The 21321-nt window shown below is 39.2% G+C and overlaps 1 protein-coding gene across 1 annotated transcript in view; it reads right to left on the reverse strand.

Annotated features, from left to right (window-relative positions):
- LOC149815761 (uncharacterized) overlaps window positions 1–21321 on the reverse strand; it is a 46958-nt gene that overhangs the window by 21644 nt on the left and 3993 nt on the right. Inside the window, exon 2 of the mRNA XM_089989465.1 lies at window positions 19946–20102. Coding sequence (XP_089845591.1) covers window positions 19946–20102 — 157 coding nt within the window. The remainder of the gene's footprint in view (window positions 1–19945; window positions 20103–21321) is intronic.

Here is a 21321-nt window from a genome sequence, read left to right on the forward strand (position 1 = left end):
GAGTACAATGCCAAGGCCACTAAGGGCAATCAAGAAACAAAATAATGCCCGTAAGTTCACCAAGGGACAATACACAAGCCACTTAAGGGCAAATACAAGAATTCCAAATGCACTCACAATAGCCACTAATGGGCAGGCAAAAGAGAGCAAAACATAAAAATATGAATTTATTCACTGATTTATAGGGAATATGAAACACAAGAGGGGCTAGCCAACTAGCCGTTCGACTAGTCCCAATAGCTAGAACAAAAATAAATGTACAAAAGTGCCCCTAATGGGCACCAACTATTACATAACAGTGAAAAAACCAAAATACCCCTAATGGGCATAACCTATTACATATACAAATCAGCTAAAAATAAGTATACACACACACACACACACACACACACACACACACACATATATATATATATATATATATATATATATATATATATATATATATGTTGTTCCCTTGTAACTTACATTGTAAAGTTGAGTCTAAAGTCTGTTTTGCTTTCGTTGAGTCTGATGTAATATGCCCAGTTCAGGTTAATCAATACCCCGAAGGGGCAGCCCGTATACTTGAATTGTAAGAGGCCTACGGGCTAAATTGTGAATGAATCAAATGCATTAAGCTTTCTTTTGTTCACCTTCGTTGTGATTGCTTCTTGTGATTGCAATTCTTGTCCCTTTATTCTCTCTTGCACTCTGATTATAAGCTTTTGCGACTGGCAAGCGAGCGATAAGTAGACTTGCGGCGGTAAGGAAGGACAATCGCACCGCGCTGGCCTATTAAAGGAAATAGGCTTGTGACAAATGGTACTAGAGCTTGTTCTCATGCTGAGGAAAGGACTCCATAGTCGGTGTCGATAGACGCGCCGACAGACTACGATTTGTGAGCAAGACATCGTGACGCCCTATCAAAACTTGTGTAACACCAAAGGCAAGGCAGTTGCCGAAGCTGAGGAGATGGGTTTACTTCGGGGCCAAGAGCAGATAGCTGCAACTGTCAACAAGCTGGTGGAAGATGTGACTTCGCACGAAGAAGCGATTTCACGCACAGTTGAATCATTCGGTGGACTGAATGATGTGGTGGCGAGCCTGCAAGAGCAGGTGATCTTACTGATGGAACAGGTCACTTCGTTGACGATAATAGTGGCCGACTTGCAAACTGAAGTAGAGAAGCTTCAGTTGAAGAACTGCACATTGCAGCGGACAGTGACCCTAAATGGGGAAAATTGTGAGAGGTCATTAAGAATTGATGTGTCAAGACCAGCAAAATTCAATGGTTCTCGCGACAACAAGGCCATTGAGAACTTCTTGTTTCAAGTAGAAGACCACTTGGATATTCAGAATGTGACAGTTGAAGATCTCAGGATTAAGGCTCCAGCAGCTCTACTGGATAGAGATGGCATCGCTTGGTGGAGGCGAAAGCGCAGTGACACGGAGAAGGGTCAATGCGTGATAGACACCTTTGACGACTTCAAAATGAAACTGCACAACTACTTCATGACAAGGAATGTGCAAAGGCAGGCTAAAAGGATGGTGTCAAATCTTAAACATATTGGTTTGTTGCAAGACTATGTCAGAACATTCCAAAAGCTTATGCTTGAGGTGCTTAACATGCTAGATGAGGACAAGCTCAACTGGTTCATTGTGGGACTTCAGCCATGGACACAGTCTGAAGTGGAAAAGAGCAACCCCAGTATTTTGGAAGATGCATACGTAACAACTGAGCGCTTAGCTGACATTCAGCACAAGCCCTTCACCCCATCAACCAAGGTCAGGAAGAAACCTGACCACGGAGGCAAGAAAGATGAGCGACGCAACAACAAAGGTGAGGTGTCGACATCCCACCAATTTGATAAGAAACAAAACTTCAAGAAGTATAGCAACAGCAACAAGGGAGCAGTTGTTACTTGTTGGTTCTGTGGCAATAGGCATATCACCAGGCAGTGTCTGAAGCATCTTGTAAAGGACGATAGACAAGCCAATGTGGCGCAGGCAGAATGCAGTGATACAGATCATGCAACCAAGGATGGGGGTCATGCGATCGATTAACGTAGCTAAAAGTTGCGCAGCTGAAAACATGCAGGTCAGTAAGAAACTCATGTACCTGGAAATCATTACGAACAAAGAATCTAATTCAGCAATGATAGACTCCGGGGCCACACACAATTTTGTCTCGCGAGAAGAGGCAGAGTGGTTGGGCTTGAAGCCCGGGCCAAAGCAGAGGACCATCAAAACGGTAAACTCTGAGGCCAAGCCCATCTTTGGTGAAGCGAGAGATGTGGCTATCCAAATTGAGAGTTGGGCCGACAAGGCTAACTTCTTTGTGGTGCCCTTGACGATTTTAAGATGATTTTGGGTATAGAGTTTCTGCGCAGTCAGAATGTGATGTTGCTGCCAAAGTTTAACTCGTTGACGATTATGGGGTCAAACCTATCACACATAGTTGAGTGCTATACTCAGAAAAGCAAGACTTCAGTGTTATCGGCAATGCAACTGAAGAAGGGTGTCAAACGTGGGGAGCAGACATTCTTAGTTGTCGTGCGCGCAAAAGAAGAGAAGGTGCAAGCAGCAGTACTGCTGACCCTAGCCTCACTGTTGGCGGAGTTTCGGGGGGTGATGCCTCCAGAATTGCCGAAGCGTCTACCACAAAGACACGAGGTCGACCACAAGATTGAGTTGACCCCGAGAGCGAAACCTCCCGTAATGGCTTTATACCGCATGGGGCCAACGGAGCAGAAAGAGCTACGTAGGCAGCTGGACGAGATGTTGGATACAGGCATCGTTCGTCCATCAAAAGCACCATTTGGCACCCCAATCCTATTTCAGATGAAACATGATGGCTCCAAACGGTTATGTGTGGACTACCGTGCACTAAACAAGGTCACGATAAAGAACAAGTACTCGTTGCTACTAATAGCGAACTTATTCGATCAGTTGGGCAGTGCCCGGGTCTTTTCAAAGCTAGACTTGAGATCGGGTTACTGACAGGTGAGGATTGCAGATGGCGATGAGCTGAAGACAACTTGCTGTTAAAATATATGTAATTCATATATATATATATATATATATTTATATATATATATATGTAATACCCGATAGGGGTATTTTTGTCATTTCACAAGTACCCGATAGGGGTACTCATTTTTCTTAGTTTATTTTTCTCTTTATTTTTTGTAAAATCTATTTTTTGTTTTTTGCTCACACAAAAGGGGCCCCACCATGTAGTCGATGGGGGCCCCAACGGTCACATTTGTGACCGTTGGGGGCTCCCAACGACTACATGGGGAGCCCCCTAGGTGACTCTCCTTTTAAGGCCTCTTGGCCCTCTCCCTCTCCTCCTCTTGTGTATAAATCAGGGTGAACCCCTCTTGTATTTCTCACTCTTGAGGGCTCTCTCTCTTTCAATAAGAGGCATTTATATTTTTATGTTGTGTTGTCTCTTGTGGGTTTGGGTATTAGCCCTTCTTTGTTTGTTCATTAGTAGATGTTGTAAGTGCTTAGTGCACTCTTTGCTTTTCCGCATATTTCATTACATGGTATCAGAGCCTTAGCTATATTTGTTTTTGTTTCTCTCTCCTTGGTATCCTCTTGTGAGTGGTTATTATGGAAGGAGAACAAAAGATTGATCTCTCCTTCAAGCTCAATGGTTCCAACTACATGATGTGGGCCGCTGCCATGGAAAACAACCTCAAAGGGAAAAAGCTTTGGGGATACGTTATGGGCACCATTCCGGAACCACAACTCCAACTAACTAAGATGGAAGGCGATCAAGAAAAAACTCTTGAAGGAGATGCCCGCATGAAGGCCATTGAAGATCACTAATCTAAAATAGAAGATTGGGAAAGTAAGCATGCCAAGATTCTTGCTTGGTTCATGAACAATGTGGAGCTCAAGATTTGCGCCAACATTGCCAAATTTCGGATGGCAAATGAAGCATGGTTCTTCATGAAAGGTATGTTTACACAAAAAGACCTTGCTCGTCAATTCTTTCTTCAAGAAAAAATCCGGACTATCAAGCAAGGAGAAATGAGTGTTAGGGACTACTTTAGCACTCTTGGCCCTCTATGGGATGAGCTATCCTTACTAGAACCAAAATGGGTCTCTAGTATAGATGTGGAATTAAGGAGAGAACAAATGGAAAAAGAACATTTTTTCCAATTTTTACATGGGCTTAGGCCCGAATATGAACAAGTTAGATCCTCCCTCCTACATAGATCAAAGCCTCTTCCCTTGGAAGATGCCATAGCCGAAATATGCCAAGAAGAAACCCGTCTAGGCATGATTAAAGGAGGAAATGATGTCTTGGCCGTATCAAAACCCGGCAACCATATGAAAACCTACAAACCTCCACATTTTGGAAGGCAAAATAACTATAATGGCAACTATAGAAAAGCCATTTGCCATCATTGTCAAGAACCGGGTCATATAAGACCAGATTGCCCTAAGTTGAATGAAGCACCAAAAAATAAAGTTGCTTCCGTTGAAGAAGCTACTCAAAAGAAAGAGGAAGCAATCAAAGGAACAGACTCTTTTTCTCTTGCTCAACTATCGGAGGCACTACAAACTCTACTCAAGATTCCATCAACTTCGGGTGCCGCCGTAGCTTCCTCCTCTCCTCCAGGTATGTCGTCTTGGATCCTTGACTCTGGAGCTTCCTTTCATATGACCCCCCTTGAAAATGAGCTTTCCGATTTATGTAATAATTATAAAAACTCCTATGTTTCAACTGCCGATGGTACATCTTTACAAGTAAAAAGTTTTGGAACATTAAACTTTTCAAAAGACTTCTTTGTGCCAAACGTGAGAGTTGTACCTCAACTTAATTTAAATCTCCTCTCTGTTGCTCAAATATGCGATCATGGATGTAAAATCTCTTTCTCAACTAAGGATTGCTCTATACAGGATCTCCGGTCCGGGAAGCTAATTGGGCAAGGCCATAGAAGGGGAGATCTCTACTACATGAGCAACTTGAAACTCCCCATTAACTCTTTTTGTAACCATGTCCAAGATAAAAATATTGATATTTGGCATCAAAGACTTGGACATCCAAGTTTCTCAAAAATGTACTCCTTTCCATTTGGAAAGAAATTTTGTAATGAGAAACATTTTGTTTGCAAGAATTGTATTTTTGGCAAAATGAAATCTACTCCTTTTCCAAACCGAACTTTTGTGTCCAAAAGACCTTTTGAGTTAGTCCATTCGGATGTTTGGGGTCCTTCCCCCGTTATGTCTAAAGGAGGGTACTCCTATTATGTCACGTTCATCGATGACTACACTAGGTATGTATGGATCTACCTTCTCAATTTAAAATCCGAAGTCTTTGATTTTTTCAAAAAATTTCATATGATAGTTAAAAATCAATTTTCAAGTAATATCTCTACTCTTAGATCCGATTCGGGTGGAGAATATTTATCAAATGAATTTCAAAACTATTTAGAAGTAAATGGAATTTGTCATCAAAGATCGTGTCCTAGGACTCCCCAACAAAACGGCTTGGCCGAAAGAAAGCATAGACATATCATGGAAACCACTAGGACACTCCTTATTTCCAAAGAAATTCCAAAGAATTTTTGGGTCGAAGCGGCCTTAACCTCAACTTATTTAATAAATAGAATGATATCTTCATCCTTACAAAATACATCTCCATACGAAAAACTATTTGAAAGAACACCAGACTTCAATAGATTAAGAGTTTTTGGATGTAAATGTTTTGTCCTTACTCATAAACGGGACAAATTATCTCCTAAAGCTATTGAATGAGTTTTCTTGGGTTATGGAGAAAATCAAAAGGGTTTTAGATGTTTTGACTTAAAAAATAACAAACTCTATGTATCCAAAGATATAACATTTTTGGAAAATGAAAATGGTTTTGTGAAAACTAAAGATATTGACGAAAGTGAATATACTTTCTTATTTGATCTTCTATCTCAAGAAGATAAGACTCCTCAAGAAGAGGAAATCTCTAATGAGTCTTTGAATGACCTAGAGGAAATTCCTCTTGATAATGCTATAGATGAGAATAATAGACCAATCCAAACATATGTTAGGCGTGGTCAACAAACTCAGATAAGTGCCTTAGAAAAATACTCTCAAGGATCCGACATTGAAGAAACATCTTTAAGGAGATCCAGTCGAATCTCCAATCCTCCAAATAGGTTTGTTTCCTATGAGTCCCTAACTCCTAGATATAGAGCATGTCTAATTGCATTGCATTCATTTCATGAACCTTCACACTATAATGAGGCCAAAAATATTCCCCAATGGGTTGAAGCCATGAACTTAGAGCTTAGTGCCCTTGAAAAAGCAAAAACTTGGGAAATAACTTTGTTACCCACTGGAAAGAAATCAATAAGATGTAGATGGGTCTTCAAAATTAAAACCAAGAGTGATGGTTCATTAGAACGTTATAAAGCACGGTTAGTAGCTAAAGGATATGCTCAGGAATATGGTATAGATTATGAAGAAACCTTCGCACCTGTTGCTAGAATGACTAGTGTTAGGACTCTTATTGCTATTGCTTCTGTGAAGAAATGGCCTATCTATCAACTCGATGTTAAGAATGCATTTCTAAATGACGAATTAAATGAAGAAGTTTACATGGATCCCCCACCAGGAGTATGTATTGGTAAAAATAAAATTCTTAAACTTAAAAAGGCATTATATGGTTTAAAACAAGCTCCAAAGGCTTGGCATGATAGATTTAATAATGTAATGACAAGTTTAAATTCTCGTTCATGTTATACTGACACTGCTTTGTTTGTGAAAAGTGCAGGGTCTTCAGTAGTTATTTTACTACTTTATGTTGATGATATGATCATCACATGAAGTGATGAGCAAGGCATTAATGATATTAAAAAGGTTTTGAAAGAAAATTTTGATATGTCTGACCTTGGTTTTTTAAGATATTTTTTAGGAATTGAAGTGGCGTACTCTCCTCGAGGGTACATTCTCTCTCAGATGAAACTTGCTGCTGACATCTGTTCCAAATCGGGTATCTCCGATCATAAGAAGACAGAAACCCCAGAAGTCATCAATGCAAAATTAAGGTTGGAAGATGGAACACCTCTCGAGGATCCTACTCCCTACCAGCAACTTGTTGGGTCTCTAACCTACCTATCCATCACACGGCCAGACATTGCTCATGCCGTTCACTCTGTCAGTCAGTTTCAACATGCACCTACAACCGTGCACATGAGTGCAGTCTTAAGGATTATCAGATATATCAAAAATACCATAACTAAGGGAGTTTTTCTTTCTTCTGCCTCGTCACTTGATTTAATTGCTTATACTGATGCAGATTGGGGAGGAAATCCCAATGACCGAGTCTCAACTACCGGTTTTTGTGTTTTCTTAGGTGACTTTATGATTTCGTGGAGATGCAAGAAGCAACACAAAGTATCATTGTCCTCGACGGAAGCAGAATATCGTGCTATGGCCACTACAACCATGGAACTTGTGTGGCTAAGAAGCCTCCTCAGTGATATGGGCATTGTCATCTCTACTCCTTCGAAGATGTGTTGTGACAACAAAAGCGCAATCTATATTGCAAGCAATCACACCTTCCATGAGTGTACTAAACATATTGAGATGGACTGTCATTACGTTCGGGATGAATACCTAAGAGGAACTATAGCACTACCTTACGTCACATCAGAGTACCAGTTGGCGGACTTCTTCACTAAGGCTCTTGCGGCTCCTCGGTTTTTGTTTCTCCTTAACAAGCTTTCGGTTATATCCCCGTAAAGCTTGAGGGAGGGTGTTAAAATATATGTAATTCATATATATATATATATATATATATATATGTAATACCCGATAGGGGTATTTTTGTCATTTCACAAGTACCTGATAGGGGTACTCGTTTTTCTTAGTTTATTTTTCTCTTTATTTTTTGTAAAATCTATTTTTTATTTTTTGCTCACACAAAAGGGGCCCCACCATGTAGTCGATGGGGCCCCCAACGGTCACATTTGTGACCGTTGGGGGCTCCCAACGACTACATGGGGAGCCCCCTAGGTGGCTCTCCTTTTAAGGCCTCTTGGCCCTCTCCCTCTCCTCCTCTTGTGTATAAATAGGGGTGAACCCCTCTTGTATTTCTCACTCTTGAGGGCTCTCTCTCTTTCAATAAGAGGCATTTATATTTTTATGTTGTGTTGTCTCTTGTGGGTTTGGGTATTAGCCCTTCTTTGTTTGTTCATTAGTAGATGTGGTAAGTGCTTAGTGCACTCTTTGCTTTTCCGCATATTTCATTACACTTGCGTCACCCGCTATGGTGCTTACGAATTCTTAGTAATGCCATTCGGGTTGATGAATGCTCCAGCCACGTTCACGACCCTAATGAATCAGATTTTCTACCCTTAGACAAGTTCGTGGTAGTCTACTTAGATGATATCGTGATCTATAGCAACAACATGGAGGAACATGTTGGGCACTTGCCCTCGACCACGTTGTGGGGCGTGGCGTGGTGTGTTGCGCATAGACGGGCAAAAGATAAGAGACATCTAGGAATGGGTTCCGCCAAGCAAAGTGCCAGAGTTACGGTCATTCCTTGGTTTGGCGAATTACTATCGGCGATTCATTGAAGGTTACTCCCTCATTATTGTGCCCCTCACTGACTTGTTAAAGAATAATCGGGTACGGCTCTGGACAGGAGCATGTCAAGATGCCTTCGACGGCTTGAAGAAAGCTTTAGTGAGGGAGTCAGTGTTGCGACTGCCTGATCACTCGAGACCATTTGAGGTCCACACAGACGCCTCAGATTTTGCCATCGGCGGAGTTATTATGCAGAACGGTCATCTGATCGCATATGAGAGTCGTAAGCTAAAGGATGCAGAGAGGCGTTACACGGTGGATGAATGTGAGATGACAGCTATCGTGTATTGCCTTAGGACCTGACGACATTATCTTTTGGGTATCCAGTTCGTCGTCAAGACGAACAATGTTGCCATGAGCTATTTTCAGATACAGAAGAAGTTGTCGTCAAAGCAAGCTCAGTGGTAGATTTTTTGGTAGAGTTCGACTTTGCCTTAGAGTACAAGGTTGGGAAGACCAACGTAGTTGCGGACACCTTGAGTCGCAGGGCTGAACTGGCTGTTGCACGTGCGGAGCCTTCCAAAGTGCATTTGGAGGCCGTTTTGCTGAGCCACATCCCCGAGGGTACGCAGTAGGATCCGACGGCGCAACACCTTGTTTCTCTGGAGCAGGCAGGGAAAAATCGATGATTTTGGCTACAGGACGACCTCCTCGTGACAAAAGGGGGACGCATCTTCGTGCGGCGGTGAGGAAGCCTCTGTCGAGAATTGCTTAAAGAGTGTCATGAATCATGATACATTATGAGCCGGCCATCCTAGTTAGGAGCGAACCTTAGCAGTCCTTAAGCGCGACTACTATTGGCCGCAGATGAGAGACGCCATGGAGGGGTATGTGAGAACGTGTCTCGTCTGCCTGAGGCCAACCAGAAGACAGTCGGTCTTCTTGAGCCTCCGATTCCAGAACGTCCTTGGGAAAGCATCTCCATGGACTTCATTGTTAGTCTGTCGAAGGTGGATGGCACCAGTTCCATCCTAGTGGTGGTTGATCATTTCTTAAAGTATGTCACCTTCATCCCAGCTTCTAAGGAGTGCCCTGCAAAGAAGACTGCAGAGTTGTTTATAAAGCATATGGTGAAGCACTAGGACATACCAAAGAGCATTGTGAGTGATTGCGATGCTCGCTTCACAGGCAAGTTATGGCGTGAAGTATTTCGGCTACTTGGCTCTGATTTGTTGTTTTCAACAAGCTTCCATCCGCAGACCGATGGGCAAACAGAACGCATCAACAGGATACTTGAGCAGTACCTTAGGCATTTTGTTAGTATCAATCAGAAAAATTGGGTAAAGCTCCTTGACGTGGCACAATTTAAAGAAGAGTGAGTCTTCAGGCCACAGCCCGTTTGAAATAGTCACGGGGCAGCCGCCGCTGACTCTGCACACTCTTGTCGCGCAAGAAAAGGGAAGGTCATCATTGGCCTATCAGTTTGTTCGAGACTAGCACGAGCAAAATGAGTTGGCGAAGGCATTCATACACAAGTCGGCAAAGAGAATGAAGAATATCGTCGGCCCGTTGGGTTCCAAATTGGGGACCAAGTGTTGGTGAAGCTTTATCCTGGTCGCACAGGCATCTTCTGCGGGTGGCACCGTGGACTGATCAGAAAGTATGAAGGATCATTCACCATCACAAAGAAGGTAGGCAAACTGACGTACAAGCTGGAGTTACCCCCAGATTTCAAGGTGCACCCGGTATTCCACGTGTGCAACCTCAAACAGTTACATACAGATGACAGAGATCCGAAACGTAGCGTGCCACAACGCGCTCCCATCATGCAGAGGACCCCGGCAACACAATGGGCCGAGAAGCACCTCAGTCAGATCCTTCGCCACAAGGTCAACTACTTGGGCGAAGCGAAGAAATACCTAGTGCAGTGGGAGGAAACAGCGAAACCTATGTGAGAGTCAACTTTCTGGATGAACAGTCGCTACCTGGTTGAAGTCAGGGCTTACCATGAAGCAGATGATGCCGAGGACGACGCATGATTTGAAAGGGAGAGCATGTTTCCTTCTAACTTACATTGTAAAGTTGCGTCTAGAGTCGGTTTTGCTTTCGTTGAGTCCGATGTAAGCTGCCCAATTTAGGTTAATCAATACCCCGAAGGGGCAACCCGTATACTTGAACTGTAAGAGGCCTATGGTCTAAATTGTAAATGAATCAAATGCGTTGAGCTTTCTTTTATTCACCCTCGTGATTGCTTCTTGTGATTGCAATTCTTCTCCCTCTATTTTCTCTTGCTCTCTGATTATAAGCTTTCGCGACTGGCAAGCAAGCGATAAGTAGGCTTGAGGCGGTAAGGAAGGACCGTCACGCCGCGTTGGCCTATTGAAGGAAATAGGCTCGTGACATATGTATACAAATATGTATATACATAAGTACATACCTATACAATTTAACACTTCAGACAAGGATTCTCTACCTTGTGTTGGATTTCATCTCCCTAATAAAGTTAGCAAAAACCATCAACTGTGACATCACTCAAGCCTCAGACAACTTGATCATCAGACTGGTGCAGTGGATAATTTCCCTTTGAGCATCATAAACAGGGAAGAAAAAATAATAGCATAGTGCCTTTTCATTTTGGAACAACTTTGATATGCAAATATTACCTCAAAGTTCACACTGATTCTTTCCTTATGTACAAACCTTATTCCCCAAAAAGTTATGGTCCTTATGGATTACAAATATTTGAAAGTACAAGTTTTTCATTAGCTAATATTTCAAGAAAAAATCTAACTACAATAGTATAGGGATGTCAATGAATCAGATTTTATCCAATATCCGAACAAATTTGATTCCGTTTAGTTGCATTTGGTAAGCCAAAACCATATCCGATGATATGATTTTGATATTTTATGGCCGAATCCAAAAAATATCTGAATTTGATGGATATTTGAATCCGTTTACATGTGAAAAAACAAATCTGGTATGAGTTTTTCACCATCTGAATTCGAATCTATTTAGCCAACATCCGATTAGTTGAATATAGGGCTGATCTCTGGTGTCATAATTTAATATTATCTTCTTTGTCAGCTTCTACATTCAACATGAACCACGAATTAGATGAACTGAAACATGACAATGACCTGGGACAAACATACTATTTTATTGGAATGACATGACAACTTAGGAGGAGCTTCCTAAAGTATATAAAGGTCATTACATATCTCATCTTCAGTAAACGTCATCTTCACATAAAGATCCTTCATAGAAACAAATGAAGGTGAACTAGAATGCAGAAGTTAGTAGCTCGACAAATTGAAAAACTGAAAGAAGATTACAATGGTTATTAGGAAACAAAAAGAAATAAGAAAATTAGCCCATAGAAGTAGGAACAATTGCTTCACCTACATGAGTGATCGGATGATGTGATCCATGCCCAATGAGTGTTCCTTTTTTTGTTAAGGTATTGCATTAGAAATCACAGTTGCATCTGCAAATACGTGATATGCTGCTTTTAAGTCCAAGTACCATGGATTTGATAAAGAGAAGGTTTTCTGCTATTGCATCTATGGGGAAACATAAAACTTTTGCTACGTGCTTAATTGACTGAAAGATGCAACCAAGGCTTTGGATTCTGAGTTGCAGCTGTGAGACAACAGATAAAGGTGATCATGACTGATAAAAGGAAGATCATGATTGCACGGGTAATGAAAATTGCAGGGAAAGTGATTGTGGGTGACAAAAAATATACCTGTGAACACAATTGACTAAAATGTCATCATTTTCAAAATGTTTAGCAAGTGACAGATGACTCATTAGGTATGCAGGTTGCAGGAGTAGGAGGTGAAGGAATAATACCATGACCATATGTTTTATTCTTGCTCCTGGATTCCTACTACTGCCACATCCATTTGAAGCTGTTATGCCTATAATGATTACTTGGTTTCTTTGCAAAATCATGTGCAAGCCTTCATAACAAAAAAAGCAGAGTGCAATTCTTCAAAAGGTGAGATACTCTCCCAATGGATACATTATAAAGGTGAGCTTAAATTAATATCTAACCACAATTTCAAATTAATTTCTAGTGGAGAAAAAGTAAAGCTGACCATCAAGTCATGACCAAACAGAAGGGAAAGTTCTGCTTCTTCCAAGTAATGAAACTGGATGAATCTAACTTTTTCTAAAACAAGCTAGTTCAAATTGAGGAAGGAAGAGGAGTCAATGCCAAGAAAGGACATAAAATTTATCACAAAAGTAAGCTTTTTTCCATTAGGTACTGAAAGAACCAAGGAAGAAAAGACAAGAAATGAAGGTTAAAACTGGAGATCGAAACGGAAGATAAAATACCATCTTAAATGACAGATTAAGCACGCTAAAGTTGGTGTCATCGTGACAGAACATGGCATCCATAACAGAAATTCATACTTTCCTTTTTTTTAATAATAAAAAGATTATGTAAAATGGCTCCAAAAATGATTGATCTGTGATGAAATTTGATATAAGATCTGATGTGTGTAATGAGATATTGCGGAAATATAAAGAGTGCATACAAGCACATACAACAATGAATAAAAGAGAAAATATCACAAGTCCACGAAGGGACAATACAAGCACAAGCCTTTAAGAAGGCAACAATATACAAAGCCTCTTATTGAAAAGAGAGAGAAGCTCTCCAAGATGAGAATACACAAGGGGATCACCCCTATTTATACAAGAGGAAGAGGAGGAAAAAGGAGGGCCAAAGGGCCTCAAAAGGAGAGCCAAAAGGGGGCTCCCATAGAGTCGTTGGGAGCCCCCAACGGTCACATTTGTGACCGTTGGGGGCTCCAACGACTTCTATGTTGGAGCCCCTTTAGGTCCTCAAAAAGAATAAAAAAGAAATGAAAAAAATAAAAAATAAAAATTACATTTATTCAAAAAGAAAAAATAGTTGTTTTCTAAAACAACTGTGAAATTACAAAAATACCCCTATCGGGTATTTTTGTAATATACAGAATTTATATATATATATATATATATATATATATATATATATATATATATATATATATATATATATATATATATATATATATATAATAGGTACATTTTAACACCCCCCCTCAAACTTTACGGGGGAATGACGGAAAGTTTGCCGAGAAGAAACATGAAGCGAGGAGCCGGAAGAGCTTTAGTGAAGAAGTCTGTCAACTGATATTTTGAAGTGACATATGGCAGAGCAATAGTTCCTCGTAAAAATTCGTCACGAACATAGTGGCAATCCATTTCGATATGTTTCGTACGTTCATGAAAAGTATGATTGCTCGCAATATAGATGGCACTCTTATTGTCGCAACACAGTTTTGAGGCTTCAGTAATATCAACTCCCATATCTTTAAGCAAACTGCGAAGCCATACAAGTTCCATTGTTGTGGTTGCCATTGCCCGGTACTCAGCTTCAGTGGATGATAGTGAAACTTTCTGTTGCTTCTTGCATCGCCAGGCAATCAATGAGTCCCCTAAAAAGACACAAAAACCAGTAGTTGAGACTCGATCATTGGGATTACCTCCTCAATCTGCATCAGTATAAGCAAGAAGATTCAAAGGGGAAGAGGAGGATAGAAATAGCCCTTTATTGATGGTATTCCGAATGTAGCGGATGATTCGGAGAACCACACTCATATGCACGATAGTAGGAGCATGCTGAAATTGACTGACTGAGTGAACCGCATGAGTGATATCTGGTCTGGTGATGGTTAAATATGTAAGAGACCCAATGAGTTGTCTGTACGGTGTAGGATCTTCCAGAAGAACCCCATCCTCTAACCGCAATTTGGCATTAATAACCTCGGGAGTCTCTACCTTCTTATCATCAGAAATCCCAGACTTAGAACATATATCTGCAGCAAGCTTCATCTGTGACAAAATATATCCTCTAGGAGAATATGCAACCTCAATTCCAAGAAAATATCTGAGAAAACCTAAATCAGACATATCAAAATTATCTTTTAACATATTTTTAACATTAATAATACTACTTTGATCATTTTCAGTGATAATCATATCATCAACATAAAGCAACAAAATTACGATACTAGAACCTGCATTTTTAACAAAAAGAGCAGTGTCAGTATAACAAGAATGAAATCCTAATTTTATCATGATATCACTAAAACGATCATACCAAGCCTTAGGGGCTTGTTTAAGACCATATAATGCCTTTAAAAGCCGAAGTGTTTGACCTTGCTTAATATTTATTCTGGGTGTTGGATCCATATAAACTTCTTCACTTAAACTTCCATTTAAAAAGGCATTTTTTACGTCAAGTTGATAAATAGGTCATTTTTTGGTTGATGCAACAGCTATTAAGGTTCTGACACTTGTCATACGAGCTACGGGGGCGAATGTTTCTTCGTAATCAATACCATATTCTTGGGAGTATCCCTTAGCAACCAATCTCGCTTTATATCGTTCTAAAGAGCCATCGCTTTTAGTTTTAACTTTGAAGACCCAACGACAACCAATAGGTTTCTTGTGTGAGGGTAGATCAACTACTTCCCAGGTATTGGCCTTTTTTAAAGCATTTAGTTCAACTTGCATTGCTTCAACCCAATGAGGTATAGATTTAGCTTGATTATAGTGAGCTGGTTCAAAATAAGAGTGTAGAGTTATCAAACATGCCCGATAGTTGGGAGTTAAAGAGTCATAGGAGACAAACCTATTTGGGGGTGTTGATATTCTAGAAGAATGCCTAACTTGTGGTTCCTCAATGGATTCGGAAATTTGAGAGTATTTTTCGAGGGCACTAATAGGTTTTTCTTGATTTCTTCTTGAGTAAACATTTATATTGGCATCGCTATCATGAACATTTGTATTTGAATTACTATCATTTGAGAGTGTTATGTCAAGAGGGGATACCTCGTGAGTGTCATCTATGTTTTCAAGAGAATCTTCTTGTATGTCATCAATAAGATCATATAAGAATATATAATCGATTTCATTTGTCTCTTCTATTTTATCAAAATTGTTTTCTTCTTCGAGAAATGTTACATCTTTTGAAACATATAGTTTATCATTCTTAAAATCATAACATCTATACCCTTTTTTATTTTCACCATATCCAAAAAATACACATTCAATTGCTTTTGGAGATAACTTATCCCTTTTATGTAGTAGGACAAAACATTTGCAACCAAAAATACGAAGTCGATTAAAATCGGGTGAAAACTTAAAGAGTTTCTCATAGGGAGAAGCATTTTTTAACTTAGAAGAGGGCATTCTATTGATTAGATAGGTTGAGGTAAGAACGGCTTCCGCCCAAAAAAATTTTGGAATATTTCTAGACACAAGTAATGTTCTAGCGGTTTCTATAATGTGCCTATGTTTCCTTTCCGCTAGGCCATTTTGTTGAGGAGTCCTAGGACATGACTTTTGATGACAAATGCCATTTTGGTTTAAATAGTTTTGGAATTCGTGAGATAAGTATTCACCACCGGAATCGGATCTTAAAATAGATATGTTACTTTGAAATTGATTTTGAACCTTTTTATGAAAATCTTTAAAGAAAGTAAATACTTCCGACTTATGACTAAGGAAATAAATCCAAACATACCGAGTAAAGTCATCAATAAACGTAACATAATATGAATAGCCCCCTTTAGACATAACCGGAGAAGGACCCCAAACATCCGAATGCACCAATTCAAAAGGCCTTGATGAGAAAAAAAATCTAGTTGGAAAAGGAATAGACTTCATTTTTCCAAAAATGCAATCTTTGCAATTAATTTTTTTTTCCTTACAAAATTTGTTTCCAAAAGGAAAGAGATACATTTTGGAACAACTTGGATGACCAAGTCTTTTATGCCAAGTTTCCATATTTTTTTCTTGGACATAAGAACAAAAAAAATTTGTAGGGAGATCAAGATGGTCCATATAATAGAGGTCTCCCTTTCTATGGCCTTGCCCAATCCGCTTCCCGGACCGGAGATCCTGCACAAAGCAACCATTAGATGAGAAAGATATTTCACATCCATGGTCGGCAATTTGAGAAACCGAAAAAAGGTTTAAATTTAATTTGGGAACAACTCTTACTTTTGGAACACAAAAATTTTGAGAATCTTTAAAAGAGCCAATACTTGAAATTTTCAAAAAAGTTCCATCGGCCGTTGAGACACAAGAGTCCTTTGAATTGATGCAAACATCACTAAGTGCATTCTCATGAGGGGTCATATCAAAAGAAGCTCCGGAATCAAGGATCCAAGAATACGTACCGGGTGATGATGTTGAAGCAATGGCCGCACCCGATGTGGAGGAAGAAACTTTTAGCATTTGTTGGAGAGCCATAGATATTTGTCCAAGAGTTTCTTTAATGTCATTGTTTTTGCCTTCATCTTCTTTGGTGGTGGTTTCTTCAAGAGAGGCTACTTTAGGCTTGAAGGATCCCATAAGCTTTGGACAAGCGGGTCTAATGTGACCCGGCTCATTGCAATAATGACAAACAATCATTTTTCTTCCTCCATTGTAGTTCCCTTGTTTCCCAAAATGAGGAGGCTTATATGTTCTAACATTGTTACCCGGTTTGGATACGGCAAGGACTTCATCAACATGCTTACTCATGCCAAGCCTTGTCTCCTCTTGAGTGATTTCGGCAATAGCATCCTCAATAGGAGGAAAAATAGATCTATGGAGAAGTGAGGATCTCACTTGCTCAAATTCGGGACATAGCCCAAAAAGAAATTGAAACAATCGCTCTTGTTCCATTTGTTTTTGTCTTAAATCAACATCTTCCATAGAAACCCACTTTGGCTCTAAAAGAGCCAATTCATCCCATAGTGGGTTAAGGGCACTATAGTAGTCTTGAATGCTAGAATCACCTTGCTTGGTGGTTCTAACCTTTTCTTGCAAGAAATATGCTCTTGCAAGATCCTTTTGGGTATACATACCCCTCATAAAGGACCAAGCCTCATTGGCTCTACGAAATTTAGCTATATTAGCACATACCTTAAGCTCCACATTGTTCATAAACCACGCAAGGATTTTTGCGTGATTGCTTTCCCAATCTTCCACTTCCTTTTGATGATTTTCAATGGCCTTGAGACGAGCATCTCCCTCAAGAGCTTTTTCTTGATCTTCTTCCATCTTCGTGAGCATAAGCTTAGGTTCCGGAACGGTCCCCATGACATAACCCCAAAGCTTCTTTCCTTTGAGATTATTCTCCGTTGCCGATGCCCACATCATATAGTTCTTTCCATTGAGCTTGAAAGAAAGATCAATCTTTGTCTCCATGATGTTGCCAAGAAGTGAGAAGATGTTCACTAAAATAAGAGATACACGAACCACACATTTCCTTCAAGAATCGAGTGGCTCTGATACCATGTAATGAGATATTGCGGAAATATAAAGAGTGCATACAAGCACATACAACAATGAATAAAAGAGAAAATATCACAAGTCCACGAAGGGACAATACAAGCACAAGCCTTTAAGAAGGCAACAATATATAAAGCCTCTTATTGAAAAGAGAGAGAAGCTCTCCAAGATGAGAATACACAAGAGGATCACCCCTATTTATACAAGAGGAAGAGGAGGAAAAAGGAGGGCCAAAGGGCCTCAAAAGGAGAGCCAAAAGGGGGCTCCCATAGAGTCGTTGGGAGCCCCCAACGGTCACATTTGTGACCGTTGGGGGCTCCAACGACTTCTATGTTGGAGCCCCTTTAGGTCCTCAAAAAGAATAAAAAAGAAATGAAAAAATAAAAAATAAAAATTACATTTATTCAAAAAGAAAAAATAGTTGTTTTCTAAAACAACCGTGAAATTACAAAAATACCCCTATCGGGTATTTTTGTAATATACAGAATTTATATATATATATAATAGGTACATTTTAACAATGTGTACTCTGTAGAGACAATTGGCAATGTGTTTTGTTGAAATAACAAATGACAAGAAACTAGATTTAAAAAGGAGATAAGGGAAGAAGAAAGAGTTGAAACCAAGAAAAGAGTGATGGAAAAAATAACAAAGAACAGAACAGAAACTCGAGGATAAAAGATGAAAGAAAGGGAGAAAACAAGGACTCGCCTCTATGAATCTTCTGTTGTGATATGATGACAGAAATCCACCAGAATCATTATTAGCAAAGAGAAACCAGCATAGGCAGTCAAAGAAATAGATTGACCAATCTGACGTGATAACTAGTCAATTAACGTATTTATGTTTAAAAATTAAAATACATATTGTTATAAAATAATAGCATTGAAGGGTTAATAATCTAATGCACCCACTTCCCCTGTATGGTAAAATATTACAAGACCCTCACTTTCTGAAGTTATACACATGCAAGAAACCCACACTTCTAAAGACATGGAAGGCTTCTAGTATGAAAGTTGCTACTGTTCCCATCTATACATTGAAAACTGCCACTGATGAATATTGCACAGCTATGTCACATGGGTGCGGGTGCGGGTGCGGCACTTTCAAAAAACTTGGGTGCGGAGGTGCGGCAAAAATATAAATATATAAATATATATAGTCCAAAAGTTGGACATAAATGACCCTGGGTGCGTTGACAGCACCCAGGGTCAGGTTGACCACACCGGGTGCCGCACCCGCACGCACACCCACGTCGTGTCGCATCGATGCGGGTGCGGCACCCAGTTGGCCGAGTCCCTGTGACATAGTTACACAGCTATCATCAGTCTAATGATATCTCTAATAGGTAAGGTCATTTAGGTTTTATTTGCAGTTTGGGTTTTGACTATTTGATTATTGGCATTCGGTATTTGCAATTGGTGTTTTTTCATTATTAGTCTTGTTTCAATGAGAGGAAGGGATGCACCCTTAGCTATAAAAGGGCCTCCCCTTCTTTTGCAAACTCCATGTTTTGAAAACCAAAATAAAAGCAATAGTATGAGTCATGACAACATTGCCTGATAAAAAAAATCAATTTTAAAAAATCACAATTATTTTATTATAATACTGCAATAAATTAAGTTATAGTGATGTGTTCAATTATCTTGTTTTAATTGTACAAATATTAGTTAATGAATTTAACATGATGATAAATTCAAAATATTGTTGATATTTATGACTGTTTGAAATCATCCATAATCACGGTAAAAGGTCAAAGAATTTATCTAGCATATTAAAAAATGTGAATTGCTATATAACTAACTCTAGACATTCCACAACAAAAAACATCTACATCTTTTAATTTATAAAACCTAACATTACTTGACCTGAACTGAAACTATAGGTAGCATTCCAACAACAATAACACAAACAACAAACTGCTGGCAATCATGAATTTCTGAATAATGATCCAAAATCTTCTGAGTCTGAACATTGAAAAAGATAAATTTTCATGGACATAATAAAATCATATAACAGAACATATCCAGAAATACAAACAATAAATAAAAAATTATTAAGAAATACATACAACAGCAGCAAGAACAACAGAAAGGGCAAATAATGACCCTCCAGCCCCATCTCGAAAGCCAATAGCTACAGCAAGAGCAGTAACAGAAGCTGAATGTGATGATGGCATTCCGCCAGAACTAAGCAGCCGCTTAGAATCCCATCGCTTCTCTTTAAACCTGCATTTCTAGAATAAAAGCCTTGAATGCTTAAGCAGGAAAAATATAATGCATTCAGTAAATAAATAATCAAACAAGAATTTCCGGTCCAACAGTCAGAGAACTGCAAAGAGTTCTTCCCATTTTCAGCAAGCATATGTAATGAAAAAGGAAAAATAATGCAAGTGGGTGCCTCTTCAACAAGGACCTCTTATGGGTCAATACAAAAACACAAGCACATGGGACACTTAGGGGCCAAGAACACAAGTAAAAAATATAGAATATATTAGGAACCAAAATGCTTGAGAAAACATTACACAACCAAGGGGGGAACTCCCTTTTATATACACATATGAGGGCTCATAGATTAGTTACGAAAATCCCAACGGCTATAAATATAGCCATCGGGGAGCTCCCAACGACTCTCTACGACATTTGTCCAAAATTCCCTTTAACAAAAATGAAAAAATATAAAACAGAAAAAATACAAAAAGACAAATGTGCCCCTAATGTGCACAGCCTATTACATAACAGTGAAATGACTAAAATACTCCTAATGGATATTACCTATTACATCAATACAAAATATATATACATACGTACATACATATATATAAGTATATTGTTAAATATATATATATATATATATTCCTCTATTTACTCCAAAATACCCAATAGGGGTATTTTGGTCTTTTCACATCTTGTAAAAGTTGTTTTTATTAAAACAACATTTTTTCCTTTTTTTTTGTTCATAAAGGAGACCTTGGGGGGCCCACTATTGGAGTTGTTGGGGTCCCCAACAATCATATTTATGACCGTTGGGGCTCCCCAACGTCTCCATATGTGGGAGTCCCAAGGCCTCCCTCTCTCCTTTTTGTTGTATATATAGGGGGTGTTCCCCCCTCTTAATGTATCTTTTTTCCTCATTCTTTGTAGAGGTTTTTACACTCTCTTAATAAAATTATTTCTTTTTAGTCTTTTGGCATTACCCCTTTGTGGGTTTATGTAATTGCGCTTTATGTGCTTGTGATTTTCCCTTAGTGGGTTTGTGTATTTTGCACTTTATGTGCTTGTGATTTTGTGTCCATTATTGGATCTTTAAGTGTTATCACTTGTTATTTGTATTTCCGCCTATTTCCTTACATATATATATATATATAGTTAAATATATATATATATACTTATATTACAACTTAACAGCATATACCCTAGATGCATAAATAGTGATTAACATTTGACA

The sequence above is a fragment of the Nuphar pumila genome, chromosome 15 (genome assembly GCF_984573655.1).
Source record: "Nuphar pumila chromosome 15, dmNupPumi1.hap1.1, whole genome shotgun sequence".
NCBI classification, from domain to species: domain Eukaryota; kingdom Viridiplantae; phylum Streptophyta; class Magnoliopsida; order Nymphaeales; family Nymphaeaceae; genus Nuphar; species Nuphar pumila.